The 25,880-nt window shown below is 35.9% G+C and overlaps 2 protein-coding genes across 5 annotated transcripts in view; both read left to right on the top strand.

The window, feature by feature from the left end:
- The window catches only part of LOC309494440 (neural cell adhesion molecule 2), a 280,054-nt gene that overhangs the window by 75,201 nt on the left and 178,973 nt on the right, over positions 1–25,880 (top strand). The gene's annotated exons all lie outside the window — the stretch shown is intronic.
- Positions 1,538–5,338, top strand: LOC309494538 (uncharacterized protein). 3 transcript variants are annotated; one of them, XM_082163977.1, is made up of 6 exons: positions 1,538–1,823; positions 2,154–2,210; positions 2,654–2,734; positions 2,893–2,991; positions 3,103–3,258; positions 4,272–5,338. In XM_082163977.1, exons 1-6 carry the CDS (start codon positions 1,821–1,823, stop codon positions 4,305–4,307), a joined length of 432 nt encoding a protein of 143 aa, XP_082020103.1. In that variant the 5' UTR covers positions 1,538–1,820; the 3' UTR covers positions 4,308–5,338. The 3 variants fall into 3 exon arrangements, 2 of the variants coding, with proteins under 2 accessions (XP_082020103.1, XP_082020104.1); XM_082163978.1 differs by lacking the exon at positions 2,154–2,210 and having other exon boundaries at positions 1,729–1,823; XR_014204339.1 differs by lacking the exons at positions 1,538–1,823; positions 2,154–2,210 and having other exon boundaries at positions 2,221–2,734; positions 3,098–3,258.

Here is a 25,880-nt window from a genome sequence, read left to right as displayed (position 1 = left end):
CCAGCACTGAATATTATTACCCACAATGCAATGCGCTCAGTGACCTTTTATTTCCAGTGTGAGAAATGAACCTGGAGTATATAAAGGGTATGTGTATGTAGATGTATATATTGTGCGTTTACATTCATGCAATTGGCATATGCATCATCCAAAGAGACTGAAGGTCAACATTTGATCAATTCATGCAATCTGGAAGATCTTAAACTCTTTCTTTACTCATTATTTACTAAAAGTTGAAGTTTTTTTTTTTTTTTTTTTTTTTTACAGAACAAATGCAACTGACATGCAACTTGATTCTATGCATATTGCGTAAAACATGCAATATGCAAATAAATTAAGTTGCATGTCAGTTGCATTTGTTCTGTAAAAAATGCTTCAACTTTTAGCAACAATAATAAAATTAAATGAAAAGGGATATTACAATTTAATAATTGGCTCAGCTTTAATTCAGAAAACAACATAAAATTGAATGAAATGTTCAACCACCATTATAAACTTTGATTTATTAAATATAATTTTAAGTATAAACACTGGGTACCACTTTACAATAAGGTCTCATTTGTTAACATAAAATATAAATGAGCAATATATATTTTTTAACCATTTATTAGTCTTTGTTAACGTAAGTAAAAATCTAATTGTTAGTGTTTTGTTCATGTTAGTTCAACATGCATTAACAAATGTTAACAAATACAACTTTAAAATTTTTAAAATAAATTAAAATGGACTAATAATAATAAATGCTGTAGAGTTGCTGTTTATGGTTAGTTCAAGGTTAACTAATATACTAATGTTGACAAATGAAACCTTATTGTAAAGGGTTATACATGTATATGTGTTAATATATAATATATATGTTAATAGGTGGCATTTCAAACGTATTATTATCCTATAATGTCCATATGCTGTGTATGATGATTTAATTCATACTTAAAAATTATCTATTGATAACCTTTTTATTTCCTTAAATTCAATGTATTGTTGCATAATGTTACGGTATTAATTATTTAGTGTACAGTGTGAATCGCTCAGTATGCATTGAATAGTTAGATTTAGGAAGAACATGTTGGTTCTCACTTAGTAAAAATGCGAGTTTTTACCCAGAACTCTCTGTGCACTCGCGGTCAGCTGGTATTAATGTGTTGAAGTCGGGAACGTCGGGATCTTTTGTTCTCAGTGTGCTAGAGAGAGATTACAGCTGGAGAGAAGATTTCTCCCTGTCGTTTAAAGAGAATAAGAGATAAATGGGGAAGATCAGTTCGAGCGAGAGCCTTTTACCTCTTTTCAGGGAGTCGCTTTGTGCAGCGTTCTCCCAAAGTGAGATCCGTCCCCGGAGATAAGGAAATGGGACGAGCCACACAGACTGTGAGGTGCTTTACATCACGAGAGACTCAGGGGGTAATTGGAACTTTTTGGGGTAAAAAACTATATTTGAACTTGTGTTACCTTTGTGATGAACAACACGGCCTTCGTGTGCTCGCTGAGAGGCCATGGCTCTACACTGTAAAAAATGATTCCGCATTTTAGTTGTTTCAATGTAATTTTGTAAGTTTATACAACTTGTGGTTTCTGAATTTGTTAATTCAACTTAACATGTTAAGTTTTCACTGTCTCAACTAGTCTGCAAGTTGACATAACTAGAGTATTTGCCGCCTCAACTTAAAAACATATGCTGAACCAGTAAGGTTAGTTCTCATTTTTTATCGCGAGATGAGATCACGTGAAGCGCGAAACAAACAGGTCTCTCGCCATGACTCCTTCATCGGCCATTGCTGGAGAGTTTATCGGCAGATGATTTAATTCTTCCACTATCATCAAATATGGTAAGTAAATATTCGTTAATATGATGTAATAACTTGTAAAATGACATATGAAGTAATCATCCATGTATTGTTCAATATCAACGTTTCTAGATCACATTGGACTGTTGCTAATCCAGTTTTACCAGTTTAACGTTACATAGGCTAATATATATATATATATATATATATATATATATATATATATATATATATATATATATATATATATATATATTAATTATGTGAGAGAGACTGATATATGGATGAATGATAAAATAGCCTAGAGAGCGGGAAAAGCATGTCGTGAAAAATAACGCATTTCTACCATGTTTGTTCACTCTCATGTTCAAGTTATTTGCGCCAAAATCACCAAGTCTAATCACCATTCAGGCAAAGCAGCGTCGACGCGTGAGTACGACAACAACGAGCTGACAAATAATGTAACGTTAATTTAATGTAAAACTGTGTGAGTGGTGCGGCAGGATTATCAGAATCCTCCGGTGTTCGAGATGGACGCTCCATAACTGAAAAGTTGTTGTACAACTGTCTAGTTTTACTTATTAAATGTCGAACTTAAAAGACTGTGGTCAGTTATGTTTAGTTTATTGTGGGAGATTATGTAACTATAGCAACCGCTTAACCATCGCAGTGTTTTCCCCAGAACTAGTGAAATGCTTAGCAGCTAATACTGTCCTAATAAGGTCTTAATAGTAATGTCAATAAATATATATCCACAAATTTGGTGATAAACTATTATTGATCTAGTCTTGATCTTGATTGTGTATGTGTACTCGGTTTATTAAATGTTAGTTGACTTAATTGTTCTTTTCTTTTGCCCTTGACCAATAAAGTGGAGCAGCAAGTTCTGTTTATTCAAGACAACCAATGAACGCATTGTCAGAAGGCACTACAAGCTGAAGCACTGCCATCATGTAAGTAACTGTCTGCTTCCCTGCATCTATAAAGACTGTGTGTGTTCATTTAGAACTGAGTTTGCTCTAAAAAATACATTTGTCCAGGGACCATACACAATCTGTCCGGCTCTGTGCTGCAGCTTTTACGTTGAACTGTGATCTTTATGCTTTCTCAGAGACCTGTGGCATTACAGGCAGACAGGAGAGTTAAAAAAGGATCCTCCAGTATCTGCTATGGAAAAAGAGGTGGCCGGTTCTTTTTTTGTGAGAGACAGGTAAAGTCCTACACTGCTGAAAATGGTGTTTAGATGAATATGTAGATATATTATTTTGCAGTGTTGTTTAACATGCTGCTGTTATGTTTGTGTCATTTAATATTAGTTTAGATCAGTGCAGAATTCAACATGCTAATTTCACTGGACCTGAGCAAGTCCTTTTATGAGGGTCTTGACTGGCATCTACCAAAACTGTTGTGTCTACCGTTCAAGCACTTTGCTGACATTGCTGAAATGAGGACCATAATGGACAGCCTAGATAAAAATGTAAGTACATATATTTCTACTGTACTTTTTTCATAAACATTATGGGCACTTCCTTTCTTGCCATTTCTGTTGTCGTGCATATTTTTTATTAGTGCTGCAAAATATTGAAGAAAAAAGTAATATGTCATTTGTTAATGCGTATTTAAAATAAATTAAAATTAGTCACCTTCTAGTCAATCATTTTATAATGACATATTAAAGGTGGTATCAGCGATTTCAGGCCCAAACATAAATTATCACATTCATCTAATATTTCCTAACGATCCGCTAGCTGCCCGCCCCATAAGCATGCTGTCAAAAAACCGCGTCTCTCTAGGTAGCCTAGGCTCTGAGATCTGCACACAAAAACAGTTGGTATCAACATCACTCAAAACCAAAATAAATAGTGTTCCAACCAATCATCGACAGGGGCGGGTGTTGTGAGGTTTTGCGCTCGTGCACGGCTGCCTATGACGGCTGCACGCGAAAACCTCACAACACCCGCCCCTGTCGATGATTGGTTGGAACACTATTTATTTTGGTTTTGAGTGATGTTGATACCAACTGTTTTTGTGTGGATCGTTAGGAAATATTAGATGAATGTGATCATTTATGTTTGGGCCTGAAATCGCTGATACCACCTTTAAGTTTTATCTTTGATAATCAAAATTACATTTTGGAAGAAAAAAGTCCCCTGTGAAATCAATTTCTTTAGGCCTTAAAATATTGTAGCTTGATTGTAACATTTTATAATGCTTCATTTAGTGTACAGATGCAAAATGCCTCCGTTTATTCACAGTGTATAGTATTTGACCTAAGTCTCTCAGTTTAAAGGTTTTTTACAGGATAGTTCATTCAAAAATGAAAGTTCTCTCATCAATTACTCGCCCTCATATTGTTCCAAGCCTGTAAGACCTTTAATCTTCTTCGGAACACTAAATAAGACTTGGTGTACTCATGTTGTGTTTAAGTGGTTGAGCTTCAGTGTTGTATGTGTGAAAGCACATTTTGAAGTTTGTCATTTTTTAATACAGCACACAGATTCCGAAGAAGATATGATCGGGGCATGACTCTAGGAATCATCGCAGTGGTGGAAGATGTGATAGACCCAATTCCATGCAACTCTAGTGATGTGGCCCTTGTAATCGAGGAAGCAGTTGTTCTGCGAGGATTTGGTGACATACAAATGACATTGCTTTATGCTCTCAACATAAACTACCCCAGAAAACACCTCAGATACACTTTCGGGGTGATTCATGAACATTGGAGCTGATACCTGCAGTGCAAGAGTGCACTCTCTTAAAAATACATTGTTGAATTAAAGATGTTGTTGAGGTAAGGTATGTATTTCTACAAAGAGCCTGTGTTTTCATCTGTATTTTTTTGTTTACCCATGTTTTTACAAGTTCTCTGCATCAAGGGCCTGACATCATTTTCATTGTTTAACTTTGTTTAATTTTACTTGGCTAAAACATATATTAAGATTTCATGTGGTTTAAAGTTATTTCACAGTTAAAGAGGTATTATTAATGTGAAAAATCTTAAAGTGTTATTAAAATTATTTTGTTAAATGTTAGATCTCAAGTTGCTCCAAACCTAAAAGACCTTTGTTTATCTTTGAAACATAAATTAAGATATTTTTTTAAATGAAATCTTTGATCTTTCTGTCCCTCCTTTGACATCCTATTCAACTAATACTTTCAAGGTCCAGAAAAGACATCCTTAAAGTAATCCAAGTGACGTCAGTGGTTTATATATTTGTTTACATGCAGCAGTGTCAGCTTTCGCGTCGACACAAGAATCATGTGCTGCTATGTTCTTGTAAACATTTGATGGAGAAAACTATTTAATAAATAAAATGGAATGAAACACTGACAATGCTTCATAAAACCTAGGTTAAACCACTGGAGTCACTTGGATTACTTTAAGGATGTCTTTTCTGGACCTTGAAAGTGCTAGTTGCTTAGGCTGTCAAAGGAGGGACAGAAAGCTCACCGATTTTATTAAAAAGATCTTCATTTGTCTACCAACAATGGAAAGTATTAACAGGTATTAACAGGTGAGCAACTTTTTTTGTGTGAACTGAGACTTTAAGATTTTTCACATAAATATACCCCCTTGTGAAATAACTTTAAAACACATGAAATCTTAATATATGTTTTAGCCAAGTAAAATTTTAAAAAATTAAGCAATGAGAATGCATGTCAGGTCATCAATGCTGAAAACTTGTACAAACATGAAAAAAATCCCACATGAATACACTTTCTATGCATTTTTCAAATACATTTTTATCTTTAAACTTCATGCAATTGTGATATAATTGTATTCCTTTGAATATGTTGTTTATTCTTAACATTTATTGATTTGTAAGGAACAATAAAACCATTTGGAAAAATCTGTTATTTATTTGGTTGAGTGTGCTATATTGCAAGTTGAGAAAATATGCTAAATTAAGTTCAATGAACATACACTTTAGTACAGATAACTTGAAAATGTAAGTTATCGTATTTCAACTAATATTTAGAAGTCCAGGTAACTTGAACATGTAAGTTATCGTATTTCAACTAATCTTTACAAGTCCAGGTAACTTGAAAATGTAAGTTATCGTATTTCAACTAATCTTTACAAGTCCAGGTAACTTGAAAATGTAAGTTATCGTATTTCAACTAATCTTTACAAATCCAGGTAACTTGAAAATGTAAGTTATTGTATTTCAACTAATCTTTACAAGTCCAGGTAACTTGAAATAAGTTGTTGGCTCAACTATTTTAACTATGTCAACTAAACTTTTTAAGTTGAACATACTTAGTAGATTAAGTCAATAAAACTTAACTGAGTCAAAGCAAAAAAATAACTAAAAAATGTAAGTTGAGTGAACAAATTTTTTTTTACAGTGTATTAAAGAGAACTGATGCTTTACCATCATAAAAATATACTGTACCTCTGGGTCATATTTATTCTCCAAAAAGAAAAAAAGTATGTATATATATAGGCTAGGCAAGGCACATGTACCGTTCAAAAGTTTGGGGTTGTTAAGGTTTGGATATGTTTTTTAAATTAATGTTCTTTTATGCTCATCAAGGTGATATTTATGTGAGAAAAAAACTTAAAAAACTGTAATATTGTAACGTTTACTCTCAGGATGAAGAAGATAGACGAAGTAATTCAAATAGAAACATTGTTTATTAATCAAAGAGACGAGTCTGCGTGTAAAACGCGACAATACCGGGCCGTGAATGGGAAGTAAAGAGGAGCTTAAATACACAGTTGTGATGAACCAAACACAGACAGGTGTGCTAATCAATCAAATGAGGAATTACCATGGTAACCAATGACAAACGGGAACATAGGAACAAACATAGATGAAAAAACTAAAAGTCCTTGAAAATGAAACTAAGACAAACTAAACTAAATGTAAGAGTGACAAATATTGTGAAAAATTATTAAAAATTAAAATAACTGTTTACTGTGTGAATATATAGTAAAATGTAATTTATATCCTGTGATCAAACCTGAATTTTCAGCATCATTACTCCAGTCTTCAGAGTCACATGATCCTTCAGAAATCATTCTAATATGATTTGATGCTCAAGAAACATTTATGTTTATTATCAATGTTTTATATTTTATAATATTTTATAATAATAATATTAATAATATTTTTTAATATATATATATATATATATATATATATATATATATATATATAATTTTAAAATGTTCTTCATGCACAATATGACAGTGTTGTCATTATTAGATGTTAATACAGTATATTACTTTATTTGCATTACAATAGTAAGAATGGGGGTTCTTTTGAATATTAAAAAGTCAAAATGCACAAAATGATCTTAAAAGTAGGTTTTAATTATATTTCCTATTTTTTATTTTGATTATTTGTATAAGGTAAAATATGACCTGGACATGTTTGCTGAGATTCAGACACAGATTCAGACACAGGATGAACACACTTCCGGAGAGACAAGTAAACATTTACATTTTACATTATGCATGTGGCAGATGCTTTTATCCAAAGTGACTTACATTGCATTTCAAGGCACACATTTGACATTCTTATCAGTTCTCTGGGAATCGAACCCATGACCTTGGCGTTGCAAGCGCCGGCGCTCTACAGTTTGGGCCACAGGAAAGCTCAAACAGAAACAGAAACAGAAACATAATGGTCTGAAATAAGTCAAAGAGAGAGAGAAATGGCCCAGGATCCTGCAGTGAGATAAAGAGGGAAGCAGTGGAGAGAAAAGCTGAGGAATAAATAGTTAACATCCATTTTCCTGCTTCCAGCGCGCGGCACATCTTCATCCTCAGAGGCCTTCAGTTATTGATGGGCTGTCTCACACTCCTGATTGCATCGGCACACAAACACACACTGTGGGCATGTTGTGGCTGATTCTCATCAGGCCGACAGGATGCAAACAAAAACACATATTTGCACACGAAACACACGGATGTTTATAAACCTGAATGCACACACATCTGAACACACATCTGAGCAAACGCATCTCTTTATAATGGCAACGGACGGACTGGAAAACTGTGTGTATTTGTGGAGTGAATCGTGTCATGCGTGTCTACGGACACGGGGCTCTTTTCTAAAGACCTGCGTAGAATTATCCTAAATGTGAACGTACAACAATTTCCAAAATTGATATAAAGTCCATATGTGTGTGTGTGTGTGTGTGTGTGCGTGTCACTGTGTGTGTGTCCTGGTTAACCCTACATTATGGGGACAAAATGTCCTTGTGGGGAAATTTGTTGGACGCCATGAGGAAAACCGCTTATTAATCAGACTAAGTGATGTTTTTTGAAAATATAAAAATGCAGAAAGTTTTGTGTGATGGGGTTTGGGTTAGTGTGTGTGTGTGTGTGTGTGTGTGTGTGTGTGTGTGTGTGTGTGTGTGTGTGTGTGTGTGTGTGTGTGTGTGTGGGTTATTGTCATTGTGATTTTTGGCTTTGAACATTTAAAGAGTTTGTATTCACAAAGTGAATTTAAAATGTTGAAATGCTATAAGTTCAGCGCTAACAAAAAAGCCACACAATATTAACAAGCGTAATTAAATGTTTGCATGAGCGTTTGATTCACCTGCACCTCATTACTACAAACATCCAGACTCTCCATATTCAGGCTGATATTACTCTCAGTGATGTAGTGTTCAGTGCAGATGAAGCCTTCGTTCCAGGGTAATTATGTGGCCGCTGTTGATTTGTAGCGTGTCTATTTCCCGGTGAATTAAGGCCGTAATCGCTGCCTTTAGACTCTCATTAGCTAAAGCCTCCAGGAGTGCATGTAAATCGTCGTATGCTACCTTAGCAGGACACAGCTACTGTGCTAGCACGTAGCATTCATTTTCATTAGCTTGACTGCGGTGTAGTTTCTGTCATGTGACGCGTTCTCGGAATCAGCAGGGGTTTAAAGGTCTGTGTGTTCCCAGTTTAATCGCATTTATTTGTGGGAAGCACCAGAAGAAAAAAAAGTTAGTCGAGACAAACTTTAAGTTGGCTTGAGAAAGCTGGACCAGAAAGTTTGAAGTAGAGCTTTAAGTCAGACGTTTTTAAGTTTGAAATAGTTTTATAATTTAAGTTTGATGGTTTTAAGTTTGAAATAGTTATAGTTGAGTAGAAGTTTTAAAAGGCAGAATTTTTAATAGATATATAGATTTAGATATAGTTTTAAAAGTTTTCAGTTTGAAGGTTCTCAGTTTGAAATAGTTTGTTTTAGTTTAGTAGTTTAAAAAACTTGGGGTGGTTGCTATGGTGTTGCTATGTGGTTGCTAGGGTGTTGCTATGTGGTTGCTGTGGTACTTTGGGTGGTTTCTAGGGTGTTGCTATGTGGTTGCTAGGGTGATGCCATGCGGTTGCTAAGGTATTCTGGGTGGTTGCTATGCAGTTGCTAGAGTGTTTTAGGTGGTTGCTAGGGTGGCTTCTTTGTGACACTAATCCAAAAAACGAAGAAAAGAAAGTTAGTCGAGACAAATTTTAAGTTGGCTTGAGAAAGCCGGACCAGAAAGTTTGAAGTAGAGCTTTAAATCAGACGTTTTTAAGTTTGAAATAGTTTTAGTTAAGTAGAAGTTTTAATAGGTATTTAGATTTAGTTTTGAAGTTTGAAATAGTTTGTTTTAGTTTAGTAGTTTAAAAAACTTGGGGTGGTTGCCAAGTTGTTGCTATGCGGTTGCTAGAGTATTGCTATGTGGTTGCTATGGTACTCTGGGTGGTTGCTCTACAGTTGCTAGAGTGTTTTAGGTGGTTGCTAGGCTGTTGCTATGCGGTTGCTAGGGTGATGCCGTGTGGTTGCTAAGGTATTCTGGGTGGTTGCTGTGCAGTTGCTAGAGTGTTTTAGGTGGTTGCTAGGGTGGCTTCTTTGTGGCACTAATCCAAAAAACTCCCTGATATTCTGCTCTGATATTCTGCTCAGAGAAATGAGGAGAAACACATGAGACTGAAATTAGATATAACTGAAGGAAATTAAAATAATTATTTAAAGGAATTAAAATAATCTCAAAATGAAAGCAAGGAAAATTAAAACAGTTTTAAAAGCAAATAAAAGATGGTACATAGATACACGTATATGCGTTTAATCGCATTTGTTTGTTGGTAGCACTAGAAATGTCCTAGATATAGAGGTTCTGTAGGATCTTGTAGTTTCTAGAATATTAAGGTGGTTGCTGTGCAGTTGCTAGAGTGTTTTGGGTGGTTGCTAGGGTGTTACTAGGGTGGCTTCTTTGTGGCACTAATCCAAAAACTCTCGAATATTATGCTCTGTATCCTTTAAGTCAAGTCATCTTCATTTATACAGCGCTTTTAACAATATAGATTGTTTCAAAGCAGCTTTACAGTGATAATACAAAATTACAGTAACAGAGATTGTTTTGGCTTTACAGCAGCTCTAGAATAAAGTTATTGTCCAGCTAAAGTTAGTTTTTGATTGCTTCAGAGAAATGAGGAGAAACACATGAGACTGACATGAGGTTTAACTGAAGACTCTGTGTCTCTCGAGCTGCAAAAGAGCAATAACGTTTTCCTCGTGGGTTCAGGCCGACTCTCCGTATTCAAAGTCGCTGCTGTAATTATATCCGAGAACGTCTGACGGTTCCCAACAGAGTTTCTGTCCTCGCAAGTAGTGGAAACATGACGTTGGGCCGCAGAAGTACTCTTTAAAGAGAGTGCAAATATATAGCATCAAGCACAGTGCATCGTGGGTAGCTCAGGGAAGCAGATGGTGTGTGCAGTGACAGTGTGAGATGATGACAGACCTTTGAGAAACTCCTCATGCTGGTTCTCCCGCTAGTCCTCCTGCCAGACTGCATCTCTACACGCCTGCTCGTTTTCACCTCATTTACCTCATTTCTACATGGATACTGTCTTTTTTTCCCCATCCCAGATCACTCTGTTTTACCAGCATGTTCTTCTGTCAAGATTTTGTGTTGTTCGGATGTAGATTTACACCTGGTGCATGATATTCAAAACATTCACAGCTTTATCATTGAAATTAAAGTCCCCCTGCCGTCAATAATTGCATCCCTTAAAACTCATCTTTGAGCACCGAAATTACATATATAAAAGTTGTTTTCCTTCATGCCTTAAAATGTCTTGAATGTAACTCGACACCCTTGCCTCATTTAGTATGCGTGGCTCTATGAATATGCAAATGAGCCCCGCCTCCACTCACTCACTCAGCTCAGAGATCCACTGGTTGACGATAGGGATGGGACGATTACCGGTTTCACGATAAACCACGATAAAATGTACTGACGGTTAGTAATATCGTTTAACATTTAATTATCATTAAAACCGTGTTTGATTATCGCGATTTTAGATCCTGTTCAGCCATCAACAGTCTGACGCAGCCGCAGGCGCAATGTTATTTTTTTTATTCAAGAAGGAATTGCGGAAGGCAGTGACCGTGCTCGGGAGATTTTTCAGCCTTTTAAAAGAACCAATTCTGAGGTGTGGTCATATTTTGGCTTTAACAAAAGTCCCGAGGGAAACTTAATCGAGGATGGTCACCCTGTCAGCAGAACATGCACAAGAAAAAGTCGCTGCAATAGGGGGAAACTTCAGATCTGCCGAGTCGTCTTGTGTGACCATCACCGACTGTTGTATAGCGAACGCAAGGCAAGTTAACTTTGACCTCAATACCAAAACTACGTCTGGGAAATAATTGGGCATGAAATATTGTTTTAAGTTGAACTATTTTATATCAATAAACGTGAGGCTTCCGCAAAGAAAAGTTCGCATCAAGTGCCAAAAGCCAAAGACGAACGAACGAACAAGTTCAAACAAGACTATTAAGAGTGACATTTAAGGGATACTAATTTATATTCATTATACACTTATTACACCAATTTTTTTTTTTTACCACATAGGCTAATTACGGGGACATTGAATTGGGATTAATGTTTTCTTACCTTTTTATAAATCATGTACAGCGTACAAAACAATCGTTCAGACAAGATGATCACAACAATATTATCAAACTCTGTAAACAATAAATCAACTCTGATTTATTAATTTTCAATACAATTAAAAACGGAGACACAAGACGGCAAGTTGTATTTGAATGAAACGAGCGAGCGCGTCCATTGTGAAACATGGTGTAACGTCTGTCAGAGAGTTTGAAGTCTGCCCAGATGAAGAATACAAGACAAGACAGTGCAAATGAACTGGTAGTTCCACGATACTTTTATAGATGTTTTCTCTCAGTTAAGCACACTCTTCACATACATGTCGAAGAGCGAATGTTAAAAGGGAAAAGAAAACTCTAAAACATGCTACAAATCAAAGTAAACACATTATAATAAAACAACGGTCAGCAGTAGAGCGGTCATCTTCCTCTTAGCGTGATCAATCTCACTCTCACTGTGCGTGCGCGCTCACATAAAAACAGCATGCATACAATAACGTACACCATAGAAGAAGTTATCTTAAAGGCACATCCACATTCATGTCATGAACACTACTTAACACTAGGTGGCCGTTACAATGCATGTGCGCGGTCTTATAATGCGTTGCTATTGACGACCGTCATTATAAGGAAGGAAATGCTTTAAAAAGTGCATAGAGCTGCTTGTTTTATTTTTTGTTTGTTGATTTTCAAATATAAAACTTGTTGAAATGTCTTCAGTGTGAGCATCAACTCTTTTTGAACACTTTCATCTCGTTTTAACAAAACCGTGATAATATTGATAATCGCGATAATTTTGGTCACTATTATCGTGATATTAAATTTTCATACCGTCCCATCCCTAGTTGACGATCACACGTTGATCTGATTGGTTACAAGGTAGTTTGTGACGTCAGAAACACCAGCGATTTCAAAGCGTGTGTTTGAGACTGTCTTTGGTTCACTGCAGTTTTAAGGAGGAAATACTCAGCAATGGTGTCGACTTATGAATTTACACATGCTTTGTCTTAAAGCGTATTAAAAACACCACATAGACACATAAACAACATTAAAAGCTGGATTTACACCACAGGGGGACTTTTTTTTCTTTTTTTTCCCACCACTAATTCCCAATTGCATAGTAGACAGATGCATAAACATTTACATTTATGCATTTGGCAGACACTTTCATCCAAAGCGTTGTACATTGCGTTCAAGTTATGCATCTGATCAGCTCATGCATTCATGGGAATCAAACGTTTAGTTTTGTCGTGTTTTGCAGCTTACTTGCAGTGTTAAAACAAATCTGCGCACTGTTCACATCATCACAGGGCACATCTGAAGTGTCTCAGCTGAAGGAAATCATTATTATTTATCGGTTGTAAAGTGTCGGCCAAATTATCTTATCGGTAACGATAACATTAGAAATGAATAAATATCGGCTGATACCGATATGCGATATGTGTCGAATACATTTCTGTGATTTCATGCAAGAGATATTTTCTTCAGTAGACGTTTGTTTTGACATCAGCAAGGATCTGATTACGTTATTATTACGATTCCACTTAAATTAGGGATGCACGATATATCGGCCACCATATCGGTATCGGCCGATATATGTTAATTTTTAATGTTATCATTTTCGGCCTGATAAGAAAATTTGGCCGATATATTACAGCCGATAAATAATGTATTATTTCCTTCAGCTGAGACTCTTCAGATGCGCACTGTTCAACATGATGGTGTTGAATTGCTTAAAATATGATTGGAATCACTTTGAAAAAGGAAAATATAGTTCAGTGCAACATGTGCAGCGCAAGTCTATCATATCGGCTACATAAAATTATAATGAGACCTAATATATAATTGAGTGTTTGGGACATGGCTTTTAATGATGAGACTTTTGTTTTTGTAATCATGCTCTCAAAAATTAAATAAAAATGTGGATTTAGATTTATCGGCCAATATATCGGTTATCGGCTTTCAAATTTAAAGAATTATCGGTTATCGGTTATCATATCGGCCAAAATTTTAATATCCATGCATCCCTAATTTAAATAATCTAGTCTAGTGTCACAGTTCTTAAACTCACTGGCCAAATAGAGAGTAAATATATTTGATTTACTCACAGCAAATTGCATTTGGCATCGCTTACAAGTAAAACAGGACCGTTTTTAACAGATTTCTCAGATTTTCATTAAGAGGCGACACATACTTCTGCGTCATGCATTAACTGAAGCCTAACTGATGCATAGAATGATCTTGTGCCATTTTTAGTGTCCATGAATATTTCTTACCATCCATGAAACTGGATAATATGTAAAAATTTCATAAGAAAACATATAATCTAGTATTTGTCAATAAAAAATTATAAAATAATATTATCTTCTAAAAAGTATAATATATATATATATATATATATATATATATATATATATATATATATATATATATATATATATTATCCTCTAAAATATAATATTATCTTTTTTTATCGCCTTTTTTTATTACATTACATATTTTAGTAGTTATCATAAATTAGGTATCATTTGAAAGCTTAAGATCTCAGAATGCATCCTGTGAAAACTGTTTTGAAATTGGACATTGTGTTACCATAGAAACGGTACTCTAAATTATTTTATCAAGCTCCTCCCCTTTTGGGCATCATTATGTTTCATAATTTATGATCAAAATAATCTTGACAAAACACATATTGTCAGAAAGGTCTGAGTCTCAAGGTTCCATATTTTGTGACAGAAGTGATATTTGGACAGAAATGTATTAATTTGTTATGGCAGGATGCATACAGTTAAATTCAATGGAATTCAATGTCACCCGGTGGCTATTTTTGGTATTACGCCTAAACAAAATCTCATGGGAACTTACATTTTTGTGATATCAACTTCAAATTTGGAACACAACTTGGTTAGATATATGGCTTTGATTTTATAGTAATTTTATAGTAAAAAATATTTTGTAAAATATATATTTAATATAAAAAAATATATTAAGTACAGTATATCTGATTTACTGTAAATTTAAACTTCCATAACTTGTTCATACTTTAATTTTTGAAAGCGCTTTCACTTCAGCAATAATGTGCTGAGTCTTTTCTTTCAAACAAGACCAAACTTAGGTCTACATTCCCAAAGCATTCTTGAATTACAACCATTTTAAGTGTGAATAGTGCATTTTAATGTCCATTCTCAAAAAGGGAGGGGGGGGGGGGGTTAAATAATTTTTCCTGGCTGTTTTCAGCGCAGGTTGTTGTGTGTCACTCGCAGACGAGTCGGTCTTGTGGTTTTGTTCCGCATATTTAATATTTGGTGGCTTAATGCGACATTGAGTTCTTGAGAAAAAGGCCTGCTAGAGTTTGGATGGTAAAAGTAAAAATGATCAGAATTACCAGAAGACGATGTCTTATGTCGAGGTGATTTTATCATTATGATTCCACTTAAATAATCTAATGTCGCAGTTCCTTATAAACTTACTGGATATATTTTAATTGCTCACCAAAGCCAATCTGTACCTGCATTCAGCCCTGCTTACAAGTAACACAAATCATCCAATGTTCGGTATGAAGCTGTGAATCATCTCAGAACGTTTGCGATGGTTTTTAGAAAACAGCAACGGATCGGGAACATTTGTTCGGCGTTCAGAGAAGGGCAAAGAAAACACGCATAAAGTAAACTCCCTCTCATGTAACCGGTGTAATATCTGTAAATGCTTTGTGTGTGTCTGTGAAAGGAGTTTGTCTCGTTTGAACCGGCTGTTAAAGTTTGATGTTCTGGAGAGCATCGCTGGAGGGCTTTCTGAAGGTGATCTAATGGGTGAAAAGAGAGGTTGAAAGTCTTCATTAAAGTTACCCAGGGTAAACAAAGAGAAAGAGAAACGATAGAGGGAATCAGAATCAAACGCACTAAAACAAGGAAAGATTCTGTGTAGCGTCTTCAATATCTGCCCTGATATAGAGCCAAGGCAGAATGCTTTTATATGCTTATCTAATGCATATTCATAACTGATAATATGAACTGTTTCTAAGTAAATAATGTATTGCATGAGTTCGTCAGCCAAACCAACGTAATATTTTGTAGCTTAATTCATGATGCTGGTCAGATGTTTATAGGCATGTACTTATAAAGGCCTCAGTTGCTTTCTGGAGCCGCTTTGCATTGCATTTACTAACATATGCAAGCATGATATAAAGATGCACATTCATACACGAGGAAGAGGTGATTTTATTCCCTTTTCTTTCGTCTCTGATCCGCCTGACTTTTCTTAATACCTTCTGAGATGATTCAGAGATTTGCAAAGTATTGAATGATCAGCATCACTTGTAAAACACAAAGTTTGCAACATAAAAAGTGTGAAAGTTGTATATGCATTACAGACGGACGGAGGCTTTTTCAAGGATCCAGTTCAGTTCGCAAGGCTTGTTGTGATGTCAGATATTTTATTATTTAATGTAGTAACATGCAATAATAGCAACTTTATTTATATAGCACAAACAACAAACAGCAAGTTCAACAAAACAACAGAAGTTGACCAATGTGCTTTACAATGTCACACAGCAAAAAACAAAAAACAAGCATCACACAGTTCACAGCATGTTGAGCTCACACTGACTCCGCCCCCGTGGGGTGATTGACAGGTCTCTGGTGAGTCTTAAACACAGTGTGTTTGAGCGTCGCAGTCACTCCTCACACAGATACTCCAGATGCTGCACTGATACACACTGCAGGAGACCTGAGACACACACATGCACGTTTACATTTTCAGTGTCAACATCATCATTGGTGAATATTTCGGTGATTGTTTTTGTTGAGTGTTGCGTTTGCATATTTTTGCATGCAACTAAGATTCGGATACACTCGCCTCTGTCATATATGAAGAACAAACACTGTATTTGTGTCTCAAAAATACCGAATGTACATCGCACGCCACGACAGAGTAGTGGACCTCATAGTGAAAGACAAATAAAGCCATGTCTCATCTTCAGGAAAAATGCACAAACTATACATGTTTCAGCATTGCAATAATAACTCTGAAACCTTTTCACATCTGTTTGCTAATACACCAGATGTTGTGATTAATGAGGAGATCAGTGAGGTGTTCGTTTTGAAGGTTGCATGTCCCTTTGACTCTAGTATGACCATTATTGAATTTTTTAAGCAATAAAAAAATAAAAAAAAAATAATAATTTTTATTATTAATAAAAAAAAAGTTTTTTGTGATTGATTGCATTTTTTTAAATTAGTACTTTTTTCAAATTTATTCTGATTTACAGCTATGATGCATAAATTCTTTACAAGTAATAACAATAATAAGTTTTAATAATAATAATAAAAAAAAAAACATACAATTAAAATAAAATATACATTTATTTTTTATTTTTTAAAGATATACTTTATAAATAATTTACAATTTTACAAATAAACAATCAAAACAAAAATAGAAAACGTATTATTATTATTTTACATGTTAATTTCGGTCTAATTTCTTTCCTTTGATTTTGTAGTGAAAATTGACTGACATGCCCGAGTTTTGGAGATTCACGCCACTCCAAAAATGAAATGATCACCGCACTTTTCAGAACTTATGAGTGGATTTAATCGCACATGTTGCGTCATGTTTGATCATCCGAGTCCGTTTCACATCAGGAAATGAGGAAACTGCTGAAGATCTTCCGGTGTGTTGATTAAAGTCCAGTATGCTTTGACAACATTTGGCCCATGTTTTGTGATATTCATCTCTCCGGCTGATCCCGGAGCAGCTGTGTGATTTTCCTCTGGGAATCTCCGGAGTCGTGCTGAGTGATTGAGCTCATTAGATCGGACCGTCTCACACTAATGTGCTGTTTTAGCACAACATCTGCTGTGTCATGTAAGAATCCGCCAGTTTTCCGAAGTCATGAATGATGAGGAGGTCATTGGTGTGTTATAATGAGGACGGTGCCGTTGCGTTTTCTATTGGCTGATGACACACATGATGCAACCGGCCGAACAAGCTCCTCCCATCATGCAATTAAAGGCAACCCCAAACTGACTAATGATGTTTATGGAAAACTCTATTTTTTCCGTCTTATTTTTGGAAGTCAATAAATATTCACTTCCTTTAGTCTCAGAGGAAGAGGAGAGAAACACTAGATGTTTGTGTCTAATGGGGTTGTAAAGGTGACCCTGTGATGACAGAGTCAGATTGATGAATACTTTAAATATCCTTTTCATATAATCTTTGGTCTGTGGTCGGCACTGTTATTCTTCTGGAAGAGCGGGAAAAGTTAATAGGGGGATTTTTTATGTTTCTGAAAGAAACTGCTCACCAAGGCTGCATTAAGTTGATCAAAAATACAGTAAAAACAGCAATAATGTGATATATTATTGCAATTTAGATTAACTATTTTCTATGTGAATATATAGTAAAATATAATTTATATCATGTGATCAAAGCTGAATTTTCAGCATCATTACTCCAGTCTTCAGTGTCACATGATCCTTCTGAAATCACTCTAATATGATGATTTGATGCTCAAGAAACATTTATGATTATTATCAGTAGGGATGCACCGAAATGAAAATTCTTGGCCGAAACCGAAAACCGAAAAAGAGGAAACTAAGGCCGAAAACCGAAAACCGAAACACCGAAATAAATTATGCCAATTATTAGTACCATTCCATTTATGGCTATGACTGTGTACTAACTTTACTATAATCAAGGCATTGCATAAATTAATATTAAAGTTTCAAAGAATAAATCAATTAAAATTTTATGCAAATATTTATTTAGCACATTGCAAAGTATAAAATTAAATGTTTAACTTGACCCCACTCATGTGTACATTAAATAATGATGTAAAAGCCTACTGGCCTGCAGAAAGGTTTAAAAATGAAATGTTCTCTCATAAAAACAAAGTGCATTTAGGTCAATACTGCCATAGCCCATAATAATAGCCTATCTGCAGCTATGCTCATGGACGTGAGTTGCAAAAACCATAAACAGCTAAGGTAAACACACACACCTCTGATAAATGACGGCTGCTCTGCACACACACGCAAGGTCTCTCGCTCCCTCTCTCTGCCGCGCGCGCGCTACGTATGCGCGCTCATGCTCGCTCGCGATTCCGGGAGATTTAAACTAATTTGCGGGCATCAGGGAGCCGCTATCAATACGCGGGAGACTCCCGGAACTTCCGGAAGACTTGGGACGTCTGTGTTTTAAAAATTGCTGTCCGTGGGTCACTCTCAGATATATTGAAATACGTCCACACCGCAGATATGTTGCTTCAGACAAGCACGTGCAGGTCGCGGTATCTGCTGTTTGCGTCATCACAACATTTCGGCCGTATTGTTTCGGTGATAAAAGTCTTTCGGCCGAAAACCGAAAATACACTTTTGGGCCATTTTCGGCCGAAAATTTTCGGTGGCCGAATATCTGGTGCATCCCTAATTATCAGTGTTGAAAAAAGTTGTGCTGCTTCATATTTCAGGGTTTAATGAATAGAAAGTGCAAAAGAACAGGAAATATTTTGTAACATTATATTTAATTTTATGATCAATTTCATCAAAATAAAAAAAATCTTTAAAAAACAATACTTTTTACATGAATTATTATCAATTGAGTTTTTATTTTCCATACAGTGAAAGCAGACAGTGAGCAGATGCTGTCAAGCTCTAAAAAAGACTCAAAAATACCATAAAAGTATCATCTAGTTAGATCAAACTTTCTTTATTATTGTAGTTTGTTCTGTACTTCTGAAGTGTCACATGAACAGCTGTGTTTGTCCTATTCCAGAAATTCCCTGGCTATTTCATTTGTGTTATGTGTGATTCCTCCATACGGATGTGTAATGTTGTGTGTAATGCTCCGAGGGTTTGATCATTAGGGTAAAGATAATGTTCAGATACCTTCATTAGGAGCAGTAGACGTCGACTGCTCGATTTACCCCATCTGTGCAGTTCTGCCAGGGTAAAAGCATGGTAAACACACGCATAAGAGTGAAGATTAGTATTGAAGTTCATGTATAGTAGGTTTGCTCTTTTATATGACATCTCATATTTTAATTTACTTAACGCATAGAGTTTTTAATTATGGTTTTTTTTTGTACGTCACCCCAAAAGTTATTTGAAGCAGAACATTCAATCTGATGCACAAGTGCTGGTTTTGAAGTGACTTTGTATTCTTTTTCTTTTAATTCTCTCATATTCTCAGGCTTTGCTCAGTGGGCAAATCTGCTCATTAATTGTGTGGAAAAGAGCCAATCTCACGCATCAGTAACAGTACCAGCGCTACGCTGCATTAACCTCCACCCGTGACTCAAACAGCGCTGATAAAAGACAACGGCTTCTTTTGGAAATCACTCTCAATGAACGGCCAGATGAGGAAATTAGACGTCCTCGCTGCCGCCCAGTTTTTGTTGAGCATAATTGGTTTTAGTGCAGTAAAGAAGAGTGAGTTTCTCATATCCTGTGTTTGTTGTTGTTTTAACCGACGCGCTCAAAGTGTTGAAATGCAGCGGCTTCTTATCGGGAATCATCGTTATAGACGCGTGTGTGTGTGTGTGTGTGTGTGTGTGTAATCTAAGAAGCAGCAGTGCTGTTTTCACAGTGTAATAAAGAGACTCTCTCACAGTTCACAACCACATTCATTTTGATTATTGATGCATTTTGTTTATGCTCTCACCACATTTTTTTCATGCTCAAACAAAGTTCTCTTGCTTTTTTGAGTGATGCATATACTTTTAGATTCAAGTCAGATATTATGTATTTTAATTTAGATTGCTGTATCTAATATGCTTGGTTACAGCAAATGTACTGTGTGTTGTTTTAAACCTCAATCAAATCATTTATTATCTCTGATGCTCAAGAATTAAAAAATATGCATGGCAGATTTAATTTTTTTAATTTCGATTTTTTAAATTTATTACATTATGCATTGTTTTATCAGTAGTTTATAATTTCGAGCATTTTTAATTTACGAATATTAGTTAAATTGAAATTAAATTATATTTTAACCATAGTCAAGGATGAAATATTGCATTTTTATTGTTTTATTATTTATATAGGCCAATGTTCTTGCTTTTTTTATATCAATATTTTATGAATTAATCACATTAAGGCTATTAGTTTGTTTACGTTAAACCTGTGTAATCCAAATGGATGGACATTTTTATTTTGCAATTCAAATCTTAAATTAAGGCCTAAATATTTAAGTATAAAGCTATAAAATGAAGGTGAACAGAAGTTCAGAGAAAGGGATGAGTAATGATCGAGTTCATATTGAGATCTCTGACCTTTGATTGCTGACTTTAGTGTCTTTGCAAATCTGAGTTGTTGTTGTTTTGTTTGTTTTTCAGGAGAGATTTGAGGAAAAGTCTCCATCTAATCTGTAGGAGACCTGATTGAGAGCTTGTTTGTGAGTTTAGTTTGTGTCTCCAGGGCAGATCTCTGAAGGTTAATCACATCAGTCCTCTGGTGTTAGTCAGTGGCGGGTCACTGGTTTAATCTCTGGAAGTGGATTTGAGGTAAATTACCCTCGGTTTGTCCACACATCGTTCCTCCTCCTTCCAGCCGACTGCTCATATCCGTCACTCTTTGTCCTTTGACGTCTGTAGAAAGAAATGAGGAAGATACGAATGCGTTTCCCTCCTTCGCTCGATCTCTCTGGTTTGTCGGTGAGATGGGAATGATTGTGAAGGCTGTAGACTTGGTATTAAGCCTTTATTTGATTCATGGGACCGGACACCAGTTATCTTGCCAAGAAAAATCTTTATTCTTATATGTCAGGAGAGAAACTTGAGAGAAGATGTTGTTTTCACGCCAGGGCTGCGTTTCCCAAAAGCATCGTAAGCCTAAGAAGTTCGTAAAAACGATTGTACGACTGATCTTAATATTATGGTCTGTTTCCCAAAAGCATCGTAACTTAAGTAGCACTTGAAAATCTTCGTAGAACTACGAGTGCTCGAGTAACCGTAAATCCCCAAGTGGTCACCTGCTGGACAACCGGCAGATTACACTTTTATCTAGATTTAACAGATTACACTGCAGAGTACAAATATAAGGTTTTGATTGTACTTTTTTATTGTACACTTTATTGTACTTGTTTTTTGTTTAAATGAATGTATAAATTAAATAATTAAAATTAAAAAAATCAAAAAATACACATCCAAATTTAATGAATGAACAAAAAAAAAAAAATCATAAAAGAACGAAGTAATGTGGGAAATATGCTTCAAAGACTGGGCAAAATATGGATGAATAAAAAAAAATTCTGTCAATGACTTGCTGACGTGCCCGAAAACCAGCCATGTATTGGGCATTTCTTGCAGACCACCTTCCCTGATCTTTGAACACCCCGGGTTGCAGTTAGTTTGCAATGTCTACCCAGATGTTTTGTTTTTCCTAATTTGTATGGTGTCCTTTAAATCTGTTAAAAATAACATCTTAGTTTCGCTCTATCTCCTCTAAAATTAGGCCTACATTAATTTCATCTTTTTTGAAAGGTATCTTTTCTTGTTTGTTTTTTTGTTCAGTGTAGGCTATCTCCGCCTGAATGTAGACTTTAGACTTGTCTTGATTGCTAATCCACAGATGACGATTATTAGGTTAAACCTAATAATTAAGGCTAAACGTTCAGAATACGATTCCATATAAGGTTATATTTCAGCACTTCGCGAATGGACAGCGACTCTTAAGTAGCACGTAAAACGCGTTCTCGCGCGTTCATGTTAAGTGCATTTTTGGGAAACGCTCGTGGAATTGCTGCGAGCATTCGTAACCTTGCACGTAGAGAGCGCTCTTAAGAGCTAAGATACATCGTTATCGGGAAACCCGGCCCAGGTCTGTGCGTTCTCGATGTTTCTCTGCCGTAGTACAGTAAGATTGAGCTTATATACACCACTGAGGGACTTTACAACTTCCTTGTAAGGTAGAAAAACATGTTGCTTGAGCTTTAAAAATGGAACGTATACGTCATGCTTGCACATGGTACAATCCACTTTCCATATTAAGAAACTATCCTTCAGGGTATACATGTGTGGTACATTGCATCCGTTGAAAAACATTCCTTTCCTGGTAAAGAATATGCCAACTGTACACATTTGCTGTATCATTATCAGTGGAACATGTTAATGCATTCAAATGTAGGATTGAAAATAATCCAAGATATTTTGAATGAACAAAGATATTTTCTTTACTGTTTCCACCCCCTCTTTCTACCACAAGGACCATTTGGAGTTCCTAAGACACAGAGGTTTCTGATAGTGATCTAGGCCTGTAGGCCAATATGTTTGTACTTCGGGGGTCGATGAACTGTCACACCTTTAGTACGGTGGGGAAGTGTAATTATCTGATTGGTCAGTTTGAATGTCTCACATTTGTGTTTTAGTCACATGGTCAAGGAAAGGATAAAAGAAGATTGGAACTGTTGCTCTGTCTCTTTGATGCTCTGGCTCTCTTCTTCTCTGGGTCCCTTTTCTTGGGGCTCTTTCTCCTTTTGCCTCCTCTTCTCTCTCTCTCTCTCTCTCTCTCTCTCTCTCTCTCTCTCTCTCTCTCTCTCTCTCTCTCTCTCTCTCTCTCTCTCTCTCTCTCCCTCTCCCTCTCTCTCTCTCCCTCTCCCTCTCCCTCTCCCTCAGGTAACATTTTTCATATATGCTGGGTACAATTAATAATATAAGTTATCATCATCATCTCATACATCTATTTTGTAACTATTTTAAGTGTACTAGTTTTGATTTGGTATTGACTCTGAAGTGCTGCATATTGCAAAACAATATTGTCACTCTCTATAGCAACGATATTAAGCAAATATTAAGCTATTGTAACTGTGCTTATTTCCGTCGTTGGTATTAGTGGCAGTGGGTGGAACAGACAAGAAATGTGCAGTTTTCTACCATCTTGATAATAACGTTTCTTTAGTCATCTGGCAGTCTTGCAGCTTGAACCACTGCAGGAATCCACCCTTACACAAACACATGCATTTAAAACTCCATACGATAATACAACTGATTATGAATAAAGAATAATAATACAGATACATAATATTAAATAATTAAATTATATGAAAAGATGACATTTTAGTCTTCAAAGACCTTGTGCTGCTGTCCTTACTTTATTACAGCTCTTGTAGAGACGCACACAAACAAACCACTTCGAGTGGAATAAAGGAGACCGAACAATAGCAATGTTGCTGCACTTCTGTTTTGTCTTTCTATTTCTCTGTTTGTTGTTCAGTCTCATTGAGGTCCACTTACGCTTTAATCTGTTGCGCTGATGGTTTGAAAACTCGAGTCGCGCGGCTGCTCGGGTACAAATTCATGCTTTTACTGTCTGTCCTCTTCACTCCTGTCGGCACAGACTAATGGAAGTGTTTTAGACTGACCCCAAACCAGACACTGCAAATTTTCAAAAACAACTAGTCTGTGATTTTATGTTTTAGCATCATACTGCCAGACATCATTTGAGTGTGTTTTCAGCTTATTCAGGTCAAGAACTGCCTAGTTGTTTGTTTCTAGTGTTGCTCAGGGATGTCACTAACCAGTGGTTTTTAGGACTGGGAATCTTTAGGCTCCTCACGATCCGATTTAAGACACCATTTACACTGCATGGGTCAAGTGACCAATTTCCGATTTTTTTCCTCCCATGTTTACTTTTACATTTAATCATTTAGCAGACGCTTTTATTCAAAGCGACTTACAAATGAGGAGAGCAATAGAAGCAGTGAAACTAACAATAGGACAACAATATGTAAGTGCTGTGATCCTTCCAAGTTTAACGCAGTATGTTTTTTTTTATTACGTTTTTTAAATTAAATCGTTATAGAGTAGAAGAGAAGAGAAAATAAAGTGTTAGTATTAAAGATCATGTGTTTAAAAAAAAAGTTGCGTCTTCAGCCGTTCATGTGCACAGATCGGATATAACCCACGAAAAATCAGATCCAAAGCACGCACATCCAAAGCAAAGCAATATGTTGCTCAAATTGGGTGTTCAACAAGGAAATTAATAAAAAAATAAAAAAAGTCGGCACACCATGGCTACAAAAATTTGATGGTAGACTCATACACAGGTGGTAATGTTTCGAGCACGTAGGCTCTTCGTCAGACAATTAAAAGTTAAACACACCATGCCTTTATAAACACACCATGCTATTTATAGATTATCATGACAGAATATCAATGACTAGAAGATAACTACACATCAGCTTCATAAATTCATCAACTAACCATTCAGAAATGTCCTGTTGCTTCTACATGTTGTCACTTCTTTTTGAGTCTCTCCATCATTGTCTGACTCCGGTTTGAACATAAAAGGCTAAAAGTTTTTGAAATTTTCAGTGTGTGTGTGTGTGTGTGAGTGCAAGCTGTTGAAGCTCCGCCCCCTGTGCCGGGAGCAGCAGCTCATTTGCATTTAAAGGGACAGACTCAAAATGGTGCGTTTTTGCTCACCCTCAAAAAGTGACGATTTTATTTATTTATTTATTAATTTATTTGACAGGGACAGTGTACATTAATTAGCATTGCTGCAAATGCACCAGAATTAGCCAAAAGGCTATTTTTCATCCGTTGTCCCTGGACAGATCTTAAAATTGTCTACCTAAAAAAAAACACAATAACATGCGATATACAAATATCTGTCGGGTATTTTGAGCTAAAACTTCACACACACACTCTGGGGACATCAGAGACTTATTTTACATCTTGTGAAAAGGGCATTATACCACCCCTTTAAAAGAAGATCGGATATAGTCAACAAATCGGAATTGGGCATCAAGACCTGCAGTGTAAATGGTGCCTGAGTGATGTTGAGTAATAATCCTGTAGACTCGAAGCAGACTCGGATGATTCTGTAGTGACTCTGAATAAACCGAGCCAGAATTTCCAGAAATCACTCAGTGATTCAGCGTTTGAAGCAGTGATGACAGTGATGATCTGTTTGCTTGTTTCCGTACTGGTCCTGGTTTACATTCTGCATCTCATTAGCACGGGTAAATGTGTCATAAACATATTACCTTTAAGTGTGATAAACATATATGTGGCTTGTTAAAATATTCTGAAAAGGAAAATGGAAATATTGTCTCTAATGACCATAAGCAGATATACTGCACTGTATAAATACACAAATAAAGCCACGTGTCGCATAGCTTTATATAATGTATTAGTGACATGCTGTAAAAAATGTGTCTTCGCCGTGGTAAATAAAACAGAGGTTATTTGAGTTTGTTTTAATGCGTGTTTGCTTAAGCATTTTAGTTTTAT

Source organism: Leuciscus leuciscus (genome assembly GCF_965113295.1).
Source record: "Leuciscus leuciscus genome assembly, chromosome: 3".
Classification (NCBI taxonomy): Eukaryota; Metazoa; Chordata; class Actinopteri; order Cypriniformes; family Leuciscidae; genus Leuciscus; species Leuciscus leuciscus.
The sequence above is the reverse complement of the archived record's forward strand: the minus strand, read 5'-3'. Positions and strand labels throughout refer to the sequence as shown.